At 33.2% G+C, this 15,461-nt stretch overlaps 1 protein-coding gene across 1 annotated transcript; it reads left to right on the forward strand.

The window, feature by feature from the left end:
- Window positions 1–7,134: 7,134 nt before the first annotated feature.
- LOC123667242 (protein ALP1-like) lies at window positions 7,135–8,352 on the forward strand (the record flags this gene model as incomplete). The annotated part of the gene is made up of 2 exons (XM_045601197.1): window positions 7,135–7,309; window positions 7,824–8,352. Coding segments are annotated over 2 exons (564 nt in total), but the record flags the coding sequence as incomplete, so codon positions are not given.
- Between the last annotated feature and the right edge of the window lie 7,109 nt (window positions 8,353–15,461).

Here is a 15,461-nt window from a genome sequence, read left to right on the forward strand (position 1 = left end):
AGCAGTCTGTTACCGTCGTGAAACATTGACTTAAAATGGAATAAAGTATCAATTTGAAATTTTATGAGCAATGAATTGGTTTGTTACAGTTATGTCACAAGGTGATATAAAGGGTTAAATTTTTAATTCTGAAAATGTAAATTCTGAATTTAACATAGTTTTTTTTAAGTAGATACTCTCACGTGAAACACACATGGCATATCAAATTTACAATATTTAATACGTTTAAGCATTTCGTTGTTAACATTGACTATAATTATTTATTTCAAGATCAAAATATCCGCGAAACTTTTGCTCGAGCAATTAAGCAAATGCAATAAAGACAAGCAATTCAGCAAATGCAATAAAGACAAGAAAAAACAATAACAACAATTATTAACAATAAAGTACCACGTTATTTGTTACATATAGGTCTTTTCCCAGTCTCGCCGCGTACGCGACAAGCGACCTGTACCGTTTACGTAGGTATTCATGTTTCTTGATGTCATACGCGTTGATTTGTCAATTTCATTCATATGCGCACGAGTTTTGTTCGTTTTAATTAATTATTAGATCATCTCGAAAGACTCTTGAAATGAATTGTGCGATATCTAATACTTTTTTTTTATAGTGACAAGGACATAAACGTAGAATAAATACCTAGTTTAATAGTTATTGAGTGAATTGTGCGAAATTAGGCGCTTATGTGTTAATAGTAACAATAGTTTTTATTTTATTTATGAATGAATGCCACGTAAATGCTAATTTAGCAATAAGGAAGTACTGTGAGAGATATGGGAACACCCGTATTTATCCAACCGATGGCCGCACTAGTACAAATCCCGAGGATGCGAGAAGATCAATGCTTAATCCCGCATTTTCTATGGATTTTTATAAAAAAACGATGTGTACTCATCAGATGTACATACAGTTGATGAGAAAAAAAATAGAATTATTAGAGCTTTTAATAAATTAAAAAATATGTACGTCAATGGCGACATCATGTCAAAATTAATAAATAACATTATAAGAAGATAATTATAATATGTGCATCAGTGTTCATAGCGAACATATCGAGAATTTAAAAATTTAGTAACCTACTATCACTGACCAAACAAACCAACGCAACGAGTAGTTCATTGTGTCACTGCATCAACAGGTCAGTGAACCTATAGTTACACATGATGTAATAAAATTTTATTATATTTATCTTATTTAGTTCGTTTGAAAATTTTTTCTTTTTGTTTTGAAATACTCCTATAAACTAGTATTAGCGGCTTTATCAATTATCATTGTATTGTCATCCCCACCCTGCAAATTAGTACATTATTATATTAATAAATAAAAAATAAAATAAAAAAAAGCCTTTTATTTCTTCCAGAAAATAATAGTTTGCAAGTTAAATTGGTTTGTTAGTATCGAGTTCATTACATTATTATATTACCGTTTGGTTATTTTTTAAGATCTTAGCATACAGACTGCGGGAAGCGACTTTGTTTTATACTATATAGTAAAGTATAAGTATTCATGATACTCGTTCGGTATTGACTTTTTGGATTGAAGGCAAGTTATTACTTAATAGAAACATAAAATAATAGTAAGGTGTTTGGCAAGGTATATTATGGGTACAGTTTCCATGGTTTTCAAAAGTCTAGAACCGGTCTCATATTGTGACTTATCAGTCACAATATGATAATATGCGTTTCAATCATATTGTGTACTCTAACTTTGTTCCTGATATTTCCAGTTTACATATCGCTCAAATCTAAATATCGACTACATTTTGTAGGCATTTTTACGCCAGAAAGTTCGTCACCTTTACTTCTCCTATCTATGTCTGATGTCAGCTCAATCTCTTTATTTCATTATTATTTTTTTATTCGATATTTTCTTTACTTTTTTTTGGTTGTCATTGCCTCTTGATGTATGAAGGATTTCTTATATTCATACCTCGAGGACAACGGGGGTCGACTAATTCTGGCAGCATAAAATCTATATAAAATGATGTAAGCTTTTCTTTCATCTTCTCTTTCCAAAATTTTTCATCTCTATTAATTCATTCTGTTTTAAGGGGAGAGTTGTCATTTGACCAAACAGCAAATAAGCACTTTGATCGTTTAGTTACGTGAAGTTGCCCCTGCACTTGATACTACCATTGGTGGTTTTTCTACCCCAAAATGAGCCTACCCCTGGGTTCTAAACCCAATTTATATGCCGTTATCAGGCACATTTCAACGACAATGTCATCGCTGCATAGCCCATCTGGAGTTGCTCCTAAAAAATGGTAACTCTTCGTCAATAAATATCCCACAAGGTTCAATTTTAATTTTTTCTTGCCTTTCTAATTGCTTGATGCTTTCACTCTCTTTGCCATGTTTAATTTATGGCACATGATCAATGTCACTTTTGTACAATAAATTTTTTACAAAGTTATGACAACTTGTGTTACTTCGCCGCGTTTTAACTTTTCCAAAGTTGGAAGCAGTTAATAAAGACCTACGCAACGCAAATGCAACTACTTTCCTAGTTATCTTTAAATTTTCCATAAAATTTACTTTTATTTTATTAAAAACATTGATTGGCAAGTCAGCTTTTGTGCAGTCTTGACCGTAATTGTGGTGTCTTGTTTTGATTTTTCTAAGAACAAGCCTCTTTCTTTTGGTTTCCTATTTAGTTTGTTTTTCGCATTTTTATATATTCTTTTGTTTTTTAGTCGTTTTATTTCCCTTGTTAATTGATTTATATAGCCGAAAAATTGTTTTTATTTCATTACAAGCTACCACAGCGTCATTACATCTAGTTTGATAAGAATTTTTTAATGAAAAGTTTATTCTTGTGCCACCTACCAACTTAGCCACTAGGCTGTTATATCTCTCAACCACATTGCTATCAACGTCATATAATAGACTCCGAGCATGCCCTGCAACATTTTGAACAATAAAACATATTTTTTTGCCATAAGGGACTTAAAATTATTTGGTAGGTTGGTTTGGCCAAAAGTATAACATTAAGTATACAAAAGTATAATCGGCACTTAGTGCGGTCCCCGAAGCCATGGTGGTGGCTAATTAATAAATCGTCAAACAGAAGTTGAACATCTGAGTTAGATTTATGTTTTTTAATCAATTTATATATAATCGACCTACTTTGTAGTATAGCTTTTTTTGTTATGTATTTTCGATATTTTAGGTTGAATTTAGTGTCTATGGCGAGTGCTTGTAATTTATTGCAAAAATTCCGTAAGATGTGGTTCCGGCACTCCATTTTTTCTACAGTTATGTTATAATATAGGCGAGCCTGTAATAGTTTGGAGTAGGTGCCAGCATCACCATCGGATATGAGTTTACCGTAAATTAAATTATACATTCTTATGGATTCTTTAAATCCTTCCACAATTATTACAATCTTCATGTTTGTGGACCATTGGAGTTGTTAAAACATTGTTGTATTCTGGTGGATCAACACTTTTGTTTTCTGCACGAGCACAGATTAAGCACTATTTATTTTTAATGCCTAAAAAAAGAAGTTCTCTTTATATTGAGCATTATAATTATTTTTATAACTACGTTTGAACCAGCAACCATCAGCAATGACATTATTATGGGAATTCCATCTTTATTCACCCACCACATCTATGTTCTATGTGGAACTAACTACATTTCGTGGAGTGGTACGTAAGTCGAGTAAACCGAGATAAAAGTCAGATCCTGACTCCAATGACTTCTTAATAATATTTTTAACCGTTTGCACGGCGCGCTCGCTCAATTCGTTAGCTTGAGCATAGTAAGGAGAGGTCCTAGTATGAGTAAAACACCAAGTACAACAAAATACCCTTAACTCCTTTGAAGCACCTATATACAGGTCCATTATCAGTAACAAGTTCTACCGGAATCCCATGCCGTGCAAACTGATCTTTTAAAGCCATAATAACAGCGCGCGTGCCAATATTTGTTAAAGGACACACCTCTATAAAATTAGAAAGATAATCGACAAGAATCAGATAATACTTTTTTGAAAAACAAAAATATCTGAGCCTACCTTTCTCCAAGGTAATTCAGGAACATCGTAAGGGATCATGGGTTCCCTAAGAGGATTAACCGCATTTGCGGCACATACAGTGCACTACACGCTCGACATCCCTAGACATGCCGGGCCAAAACATGACGTCGCGTTGATGTTGATGACGTATTTGTTTTTCACAAATAGTAGTCTATGACAGAATTAACAATACATGTAATTAGGGGGATAACACAATAAAACTACGTATTTATTTGTTCTTTTATTATATTATTGAGCAGCTAACATATGCAATTTATCATTTTCATCGTACTGCCTGATTGAGCCTGCGACAATTTTATTCAAATCTCTACACCAATTATTCAGAAATATCATACAAGCCGTATGATATATTTGCTCAACCAAATCCGAAGAGTGCTCTTCACATTATAAATAATGAGTTTCGACTCTGGCGTACGTAGTCTTTATATGATTAGCTATGTTTTTCGTTGTCCCTTTTTTTATATTATGGACTATGTCCTGAATTAAAGAAAATGTTTTTACAAGTTCTTCAGAAGGATAAATTTTAAATTCGCGAATTTTTATGTACTCGGCCCTGTTTGCGTCATATAAATTATTTTTACAAGTCACACAATTTTTAAATATTTTATTTTGGCACTGGCGTAAAATGTAACCTGTTACGTACTGCAATGTAGCAATTATTCTGGGGTCCCACTTTTTTAACTTAAACTTACATGAAATCATTATCGTAAATGTGGCTAAAATCAACTTCAATTTGTTCATCACTTTTTGTGCCTTTGCTAAAAAATAATTTACTTATAAATTTAAATATATGGCATGAATCTTCTTCACAATTGGATCCCAGTGAATAACTGGTGCTTAAATTATTTACGAGCAATGACGCAAACGCAGCTTCAAAGCCTGCACATGTGGGAGAATTATTTCTGTACCCATGACTCCGTACGCTACCAAAAAATTTTTCTAATGGATTCTGATTAAAGTGTCTATCTATACCATATAAATTTTAAATTATATTCGTAAAATAATTTATTCCGTAGGCACTCCATATTTTCTATGGTTAGCAACCAATTGCTTATAGATGGCACTACACAAACTTTTCCTTCTTTGGAAATAAATTTCATTGTTTTTAAAATCTGTTTAGCTTTTCTCCAGATTTGGTTGTGCTACGAAAATGGTGCTAAAGGTTGTAGTAGCTGTTTGCCACTTCTTTGAGAAAAAAATCATAAAACTTCCGTTCATTGAATGAAACAGTTCGTCGAAAAAGATAATTATATCAGCTGTGTCTTGGCATTCTTTTGGTAACAGCCCCTTGTCTGAAAAACAAAAAAAAATGCATTCAATTGACAAGCATCACAATTATATTACCAGATAAATAAGAATAAAAGAAAAAGGTTTTATTGTCTGTTTCATGAATTAAAAGCTTTTAACTTCATGGATTAAATTTTGGAAACTCACCTACTAAGTAGTCCATATTTACTCCAACTGTTTGGCTAAAAAGTGATGCAAACTTCACCTTAATTTTCGGAATTTTGTAAGGATTGCAATGGTATTCAGTTATTTTTTTACCGATTTTATTCCTTTGTATGTAGTAACATTTTCATGAAAATTGACAAAGTGCTCCCATTTAGTTTATTTTTGTTCTCCCTCCATTGTACATATAAGTTTTTTGTTAATAAATTATTGCGTATTCCCTTTAATAAATGTGGGACATCGAAGAGTGGGATTATCTCATTGCCATCTACCTCAAACGTTCTGTATTTCATTTCTTTGCCATTCCTTAAATAAGCAACTCTTGTCTCTTCTATTAAATAATTTACCGCACTTACATTTGATGTCCCCTGATCGCAGACTGTCGCCAGAACTGTAAATCCTACTGAACTCACCTTTTTTGTTTAAGTCGTTATTAGTAAGCACAGATCGTCTTTTTTTGTGCTGCCTGAGCAAAATGTGTAGCTAATAGGCTGTTTATAATTTTTAAAAATACCTCTTATCATTACCACTAACGCATGATCAGCAATTTTATTTTGTGTTGAGATACAGTTGTCGACTAAGCCGATGATTCTGTCGCTTTTTTTGTTATAGTCAAAATGTGGAGTTAGGCCCATTGCATCGAAGAGAAGACAGCACAACCTGTCATCTGGCTTCATTCGTTTTGCTCGTTTTTTTAGTTGATTAAAAAAATTTTCATTCAGGCCTGGCTTCAGTCCTGCACTTGAAACCATGCTACTTAATGTTACTGGTGATGGCAAAACAAATATTTTTTTTAAAAATCGGTAGCATCTAGATCCTAACTTGTACACAGAAAGTGCCATAATTTTTTTTTCTTGGGTAAACCGTCTAGTCATTTTGAGTTTACCAATTTCTCGGAACTGCATAGAAGTAAAAATTGCCGCCAAACTAGTAAATTTCTTTAAAGCATCTTGAAAACTCTTGTTTTCTGATAATTTCAAAGCTTTCTTTATTTTCCTTCCATATTTAGCTTTTGTCTCGGTCAGTTTTTGAATTTTCCTCTGAAGGACATTTAATTGTTTAGGCACCTGAGTCTTCTTAGGACGAGGAGCTTTCAAATCTGCAATCAAAGAAGATATATGTAATGTTGTCAATGATCGGTAGATCTAACAGCAATTCTAATGTTATGTATTATAATCAGCATCCTGACATACCCTACCTATGTAAGCTACTTATTTTAAATAATATTTATAATTTTATAAAATTATTGACTGGGTCCTCTCAAATAATTATAATTATAGTTTTAGAAATCATGCCATCACCACTCTAGAGCAAATACTACTCACATTGAGATTCTATGCTACCGGCACCATGGAACAGTGCTCTGGTGATTTCTTCGGAATTCCAAAATCAGCAGCATGTAAAATAATTCACCTGGTGTCAAGAGTGATTAGCACAAAATTAAATTATTTAATTTCGATGCCACGTACAACAGAAGAAAAAAGGGAAGTTGTAAAAAAGTTCTACTCTATAGCAAAATTCCCGAGTGTTGTTGATTTCCAATTGATTGCACACATATACACATACTAAGTCCAGGTGAATATTATTTAGTTATTTACATTTGAATAGTTAATATTTAATGTACAAACTTCTAAAAGTTGATACCTACATAATATAAGCTTTATTACAGGCGGTGAAAATGCTGAGTTGTACAGAAATAGAAAGGATATATTTTCTACAAACACCCAAGTTGTTACTGACGCTGATCTCAAGATAAGGGATATTGTAGCACGATGGCCAGGCTCCGTACATGACAGCAACATTTTTAATAATAGCCGGTGTAGTAGGATAATTAATAATATATAGTTCTTAAATGTGTGGTAATTAATATTGTTCTTAAATGCACTCACCGGGATAAATAAGCACAATTAAACTTAGTTAATTGATGTCACATTGCACTATAACTTGGGTAAACACATCGCTACAAACATATGAACACAGAAGGTGCACAGGCGAAAGTTCTAAGCACAGAGAAGGTTAGCAAATTTATTCGTAGATAGTAAGCCAATAAAAATATAAGTAATACTAAAGCAAAAGATTTTACAAAGGCAAAGCATAAGCGTCCCGCGTCAGAGAAGGATCGTAACTGGAGGGCGCGGGCGGCCGGCGCATACGCAATACTCGGGCCGGCCAAACCGGTTTTTAAACTAGTGCGGAGCGTGAAGGCTGTCGATACCCAATTCATCGATAGGTCGATAGGATATCGATATAAGTACAAAAAAAGTTGTAAATGTATATACTATATAATTATATATATGCATATATATATTTATAATATTTAATAATGTAATGTGTAGGAGGATGCCTACACCGGGTTAAGCATTTGTTGAGCTCTCAACAACTAGGTCGGTGTTGTCTTTTAGGAGATCGAGGCTATGCCCTTAGACAATATTTGCTGACACCATTAGATCCTCCAACAGATGCTGAAAAACTTTATAATGAGAGTCAGATAAGAACTAGGAATGTTGTGGAGGGAACCTTTGGTGTTTGGAAGAGGCGATTTCCCTGTATTGGATCTCAACTTAGAGTAAAACTAAAAAACGTACAGGCTATAATTGTAAGCACAGCAATATTACACAATATATGTATTATGAATAGAGAAGATTTGCCAAGCGGTGAAGATTCACTACGTGAACTTGAAAGTGAAAGTAATATAATACTTCCAGATTCTGAAGCTGAGCAGTAGTATAGAGGAGATATAATCACTACTTACTTCAATTCATTATTAAACTCTGATGAAATCAATAATAGTATCAATTAATATGGAATATTTTACAATAATGTATAGATGTGAAAAGAAATTAAAGATTATTATTACGATTGAAATACTTTATTTATTTAAATACATTATTTAACTCTAACTTTGCTTTTTCTGCTTCATATTTACATTTCTCTAAAACTAATTCATGCATTTTTTTTCTGAATAAAAGTTCGAGCTCATAAAGTTCTTGTTTATGTTTCATGTTGAGCTCGTGTTCTTCTTTGGCATATCGGGCTAAATCCAGTTCTCTGCCCTGCTTTTTATTTAATAAATCAATTTTTTTTCTGTATGTATTATTATTCGCTTTCTGGTCGCTAAAGGAGTAAAAGCAGTCTTTTTATTCTTTTGAATGAATGCTGAAACATCAAATGAAAGTAATTACTTTATGATGCATTACAATAACAACAACCTCATAAATATGATTGTCTAATTACACAACTCTTTTGACACAGGTTTTCGCAGCATAGCTTTTGGAGTGGATGTGTCAAATCCACTAGAACTTGGTAATTCTGAAACACATTATTAATTGAGTAGTCCACTTGCAAACCCCGCTAAGTCAATGCCGCAATTAATTGAGAAAACTAATTAAAACGTTTAGTCTTAAAATTACGATATTTAGATGCAATTTTTTGTGTATTAAATAAACTTAGTAGCATATCGAAGTAAATGGTATTAGCAAATAAAATCACAGTTTCATAATAATCATTTAATTTGCATTTCAAAATCAAACATAGCTAGTTTTGCAAAAGAATTTTTAACATAGATAGTTTTGCAGTTGTATGCAATCAACATAGGCAGTTTTGAAAGTATCAAATATAAGCTTCTGTTTTACTATACTCTTAATAAATTAGGATTTTTATCTATTATTATACTCTAATATCTATTTCTTCATGTATTATAGTTTCTTCATTATCAGTCTCATCTACAACAGTCTCATTTCGTTCTTCTTGAAGAAACCTGTAATATTGTAAATAATCGTAAGAAGCCCAATCTTCACCGAAATGTTTTTTCAGAAGATTTCGCACATCATTCAACTTGACTGCTTTTACTGGAACTCCAACATTCATCATAACGGGCACAATATTTTCGAATGATTTGCCTCTTTTACAAACGTTGCCATAATTTATTACCTCAGATATATAATTAGGTTCCCCTTTAATGGCAATTCTATTACTTCTATCTTTTCTTAAAAATAATCTTTTAGAGGCATTAAATTGAAAGTGCCAAGATCCAGGTAACTTAAGTACGTTCTTTACGCTTGATTTCCAATCATGAAAATGAAAGTCGCTGCCTAGTCTCAGAACCGTTCCATACTTTTTAAAAATATCAAAATATCTTTTAGGTTCCACGATAACTTCTAAAGGACGTATTTCTCTTTCAATATTTCCAAATACACGGTCGGGGGGCATAAATGAATGCCCCACTACAGGGAATATCAGCGTAAGTTTCTTGATTTGACGTGGAGCTTTTGTTTTTAGCCAATATGCCAACATTCCCAAAACAATTGAGTTTTTATTTTGCCCCCCACAACCGTCGCAAAATAATTTAACATGACTAACAGTATCTTCAAAATTGGTATTCATTAGCCGATGAAATACCACCGAAGCAATCTGATTAGATCCTTTCTTTGCCTCGGTTTCTAACCACGTGTAAATAAATGTGTTTGAACAGTTTTGAGCCTCACGAGATGGTCCTTGACATACTGTTAAGTTATAGGTATACAATTGTCGGCTAAAGTAGGCACTCTGGTCTGGCACTTTTGGTAAAACCAAATTCTTTTGACAGTCAAAAGAGAAAATTATTTCGTTATCGCCTTGTGTTTTGAGGCTTTTGTAAAAGCATTTGGCCTTTAGCTTGTGAATACGAAGCTGAGCTATTTGAAGCTGTTTTTTTGCTGTGTCGCGTTCTCTTTTAATAACTTCTTTTAATTGGATGCATTTAGAACATGCGTCTGTAGCGGGAGACTTAAAACTCAAATTAAAGTATTTGTTAAAAATACGTCGAAAATTTTCATATTTCACCGGCACATTCTGAGCGTCATCGTTGTAAAGTTTATGTAATTTTTTTATACTTAGATCGCTGCTCAGGTATTGCACAGTAGATCTATCTCTTACATAATGCGATTCCAAAGCTTTAAGTCCCTTTAAATACGATTTTACGGATTCTGTGCGATCAGAATACAGATTGGACTTTCTATCGCCTCCTCTTCTTTCTTTCGGCATTGCCATTGTCATTAAATGCTGTTTACAAATTCTTTGTATTCTGTCCCTAGAGATTCCCAGAATTGTAGTCATTGCTTTTTGACACACCTTAACTAATTTGACGCGGCGTCTTACAGCCAAATTTTCGTGCTTTGGTATAAAATAACATATAGTCTGGGTTTTTTTCTTACTTTCTTTTTTAGGAGTTTGTGCTGTACAGTATTTTAATAAAAATGTATCTTGCGTAACTTTATCTGAAGTTGAATAAAAATTCCGATGAAATTTACTGTAGTCTCTAACCGTTAACTCGTTACACTTGTATCCCTGTTTTGAATTTCCATGTTCACATTGTGGTATAACTGGCAAGCCCTTAGGCATATGTCTAAAACAAAACAGATAAAAACTTTAATAACTAACAACAGACAAAATAAAAATAAGTAAAAAAACTTTTTAAGTTAAACGGTTTTATGTTAAAAATACATTGCAATGTTTAAGATAAATGTACTAAAAACCAAAAAATAATAAAATAGATACAGTCGTGGGAATTATAAACATATGCATAGACTAGACTAAAATAAAACCGTGGGGTACGTCAATTGTCTACAATCGTTGATTAAAATGTTTGTTTTGTAATGTTACACTATAATTAGGCAGTTGTTCAACCGACAACGATGGACGTGTGATAAGTAGGGCTAGAATGTGGAAACAAGCTAGCAAGCTCGATTATAAGCGAGTTTTAGGGTTTCATAGTGGTGAGCGAGTAGTACTTTTATCATATGTTTTGTCGATTAAAGACAAACTACGAGCAGTGAAACGATTCCTCGCCAGTCAGCAGTGTGAATGTCCAACGATAAACTAGTTGAAACATCTCTTTTATTTACATGGAGTGTATAACTATTGGAATTTCCATGAGCAAGAAAATAGTAAGTAATTTCCTCACCGTCTGCGGGCCAACTGCCTATTTTAACGACGAATTAAACGATTCTTCTATCGCACATTAAGTCGATAATTTGTAGACAATTGACGTGCCCCACGGTTTTATTTTAGTCTAGTCTATGCATATGTTTATAATTCCCACGACTGTATCTATTTTATTATTTTTTGGTTTTTAGTACATTTATCTTAAACATTGCAATGTATTTTTAACATAAAACCGTTTAACTTAAAAAGTTTTTTTACTTATTTTTATTTTCTAGTTTTTAGTTTTTATTTCGCATTCTGTTTAATTCATTTAGTGCTTCATTATTGCAAGGCCCATCTTAAATATTGAGGTTGTATAGTGCACTGTATTCTTCTTGTCAAGCCCTTTTATTTGATACCCATATTGGTGGGATTGATAAAAAATTGTTATCAGACATTTGGTAGCGGCGGCCAGCTTAGATTTCAATTTTGCATAGTAAATTGTATTCTACTTGTTGAGACCTTTCATTTGATACCCATGTTGATGGGATTGATAAAACCTAAGTTATCCGCCATTTTGTAGAGGCCGCCATCTTGGATTTTAATTTTATATAGTACATTGATTATACTGGTTGAGCACTTTCATTTGATACCCATATTGATGGGATCGATAAAACCTACGTTATCCGCCATTTTGTAGCGGCCGCCATCTTGTATTTCAATTTTTTATAGTATATTGTATTCTGCTTGTTGAGCCCTTTCATTTGATACCCATATTGATGGGATTAATAAAACATGAATTATCCGCCATTTTGTAGCGGCGGCCATCTTGAATTTATAATGATAATGAATAAACATAATTGTATTGTCACCAAAATCCAAAGTGTATACAAAATTTCAGATTAATCGGTTGACAGGAAGAGGGTGAAATTTGAATTACTAAATTTGACCCAAGAATAAATAATAAATAAAAAATAAAACAAACGGGGTGAGCTAAATAAAACCGTTTAAAAATATCCCCAGCAAATATATATATACTACTTAAAAAAGGTAACAATAAAATCTTACCGTTTTGACTTCTCAACTTCTCTCTTCCATGTAGATTTATCAGCTATCTTTTTACGTCCTTTTCTGTTTGGTGCCAAAACAACTTCTTTTTCTTGACATTCCATGATAATTTTAATACAAAGTACCTCGTTTTTGAAAGCCTGTAGTATCTAAACAAAGCAACGCGTGCATGCACTTCGACAGTATTATGTGTACTGGGCTACTGGCTCAAGATGGCGGCTTTTGCACGAGTTACCACGCAACTTAGCGTCGTTTGCAAGTTAATACAAACTTAGCGATTTTTGAAAGTGGACTGCCGATCAACATAACGACTTTTGCAAGAGTATGAAGAATTCAATCGCATTTTATTCCTACTATAGCGAGTTTTAACATAGTATTGTTAAATACACATGTTAATATTTTAAGTACTTAACCGATTGCCGCCATTGGAAAAAAATGTTGTTTTTTTAACATAGCGTGGTTTGCAAGTGGACTACTCAATTATTAAATTATATACTTGATCAGAAAATCATTAAGTTTAAAAGAAAAATTTTTTGTTTGCCAATATAGTTAGGAACATTTTCCTTCATCGCCTGCTCGGACTCTGGGCATACGCTATCAACATCTGATGCAACTGTAACAAAATGGTGAAAACTAAGGAAATCGTAATTTTAATTAAGTAAATATACCTGGAACTATTAATTACTAGTACACAGTAGTTACAGTCTTCTACATATTTGTCTTTTGATAAATCCAAATGTATGTTTTCGGTTGTTTCCAATTCCACTTTGTCAATTGGTACGTTTTCAGGATTATCTATAACAATACATAATTACAGCTAAATAAGAATGTTTGATGAAATTTTGGTAGCGACTCACAGTAGGTTTCTTTAGGTTGCAGTGACTTTAGCTCTATCAGAGCTGCAAAGCCCCAACAACTCAGATAAATGTAGGATTATGTCAATCAGAATATGCATAATACTTACTTATCATAGCATCACTATCACATACCGCTGGAAGACCACTGATAGACTCCCCCATAATGGTATTTAACCACTCTGTGGTTTCAGATAGCTTTGGAGGAGCTGGTCCACCTCCAGCTTGCCGTCTCCCATATTTTTCTGCAGCCATTTCCTAAACATATATAATATAGTTATTATCTGCACTGCATGAAGCAAAATTAAATATCACATGTCAAAACACTAACCTTCCTTGCAGTTTTTTTTTTTATATTGTTATATTTTTGCTGCAACTGCTTTACACTGCGAAACTTCGTCGCATCCGAATTAAATTTATCTGCAAGCAATCTCTAAGCGTGAACTCGTGTTTTGCCCATAGTCACCACGCTGAGCAGGCGGGTTGGTGACGTTATTTTTGGCGTAAACTTGTGGAGGCCTATGTCCAGCAGTGGCATGTATAGGTTGTAATGATGATGATGATGATGAATCTCCAAGCAGCTTCTTTTTGTTGGTTACTTGTATGGTCCGTTTTTTTTTTTTTTTTGCTTGTTATTATTGGGTAATCTTTGAGCAACGTCATCAATTTTATGTTTTCTTCTTTTGAAAAATTAGAGCTGCGGTCCCTTAAGCGAATAAAAAACAACATTGTTAGCCTTACATGCACATAAATATGTGAAATTCATAAAAGTTACTTAACAATCTATTAGGTACTTACTTGTTTGATTGTTGGCTGTTTTGTGACATTTTGACGATGATTTTAATTTTATCACAATTACAATTGAATATGTAATTATTTTCAGACCAAGCTTAGCGTGTTATTAAATTTATTTTGTATCTGAAGCTTTGACATGACACTAATTGTCAAAAAGCGCGTTTCGTTTTTCAAATTTAGTCTGTGCTGCCACATAGAAAAAAATTACCCACGAAATAATTCCAACATATTTATTTAAAAGAAATGTCTTAATCATCATCATCATCATCACTTCAGCCTATCGCAGTCCACTGCTGGACATAGGCCTCCCCAAGTTATGTCTTAATACTGGCAATAAATTAACAAATGTTTAAAATTGACTATAGTTAAAAAGGACATTGAAAAACGTAAAAGCTACTTAACCACTGGTTAGAAGGTTAACAATAGTTAATTTAACTAAGGGCGGAGTTCACCAACATTTAAAACGGCTGTTTATCAGTTAAACAACTGATTAAATCATTTTTACTGTTCACCATACGTTAACCAGTGTTTACAGCCCTTAAACAGCCGATTACTATAACCGTACTCTACAGCATTGTTTAACCGTCCATCAATGCCATATTCGGACATCTGCTCAACAGATTCTGCTGTGACTTTACAACAGTTGCAATATTACGTTATTAATTGAAAGTTTTTGGTAAACACGCTGTCAGTGTTCAATTTCAATGTATTAATTGATAACTATCAAGACTTTAGGCGTTCTTGAAAATCTAGAAAATATAGAGACCAAAACAAGGAGACCTAGAGTACCTGTTTCAAATGCGTCGTAATTATTACGAAGAATACAATGATTCCTCATTTAAAACTAGATTCCGTTTGTCAAAATCATCGCTTGAAAAATCGTTTGTTCTCTTTTTTAGCCTGCCATTTTTCAAGTAAACCGTAATTTAAAAATTAAACACTCACAACAGAACAAAATAATAATCAACACAGAGAATGTTAGCACGTGCAAAGAAATAATAAAATAAAAAAATTTGACAATGGCAGCGCCGTGACGTTATTACCCATCCAAATTGGACACTACATGCTAACGTAACAGTATCCAATGCGTTCTCGAACTTCTCAAGTTGAAAGCGTTTTATTTTATGCTACTAACTATAGATGGCACCAAAACTCGTGTCGACTAAATAAAAATATGTGACTTCAATAATGAGTAGACTTATAGCATTCATTAATTAGTGGTTCAAACACTCTGACAGTATGGTGATTGCCTGATTAACCATAACCACGGTTAAAATATTCGTGGTGAATAGTGAATACTTTACCGGGTGCATAACCGATGTTTAGGAATTCATCGGCTGATTGGTTAAATGATAG

The sequence above is a fragment of the Melitaea cinxia genome, chromosome 27, assembly GCF_905220565.1.
Source record: "Melitaea cinxia chromosome 27, ilMelCinx1.1, whole genome shotgun sequence".
Lineage (NCBI taxonomy): Eukaryota > Metazoa > Arthropoda > Insecta > Lepidoptera > Nymphalidae > Melitaea > Melitaea cinxia.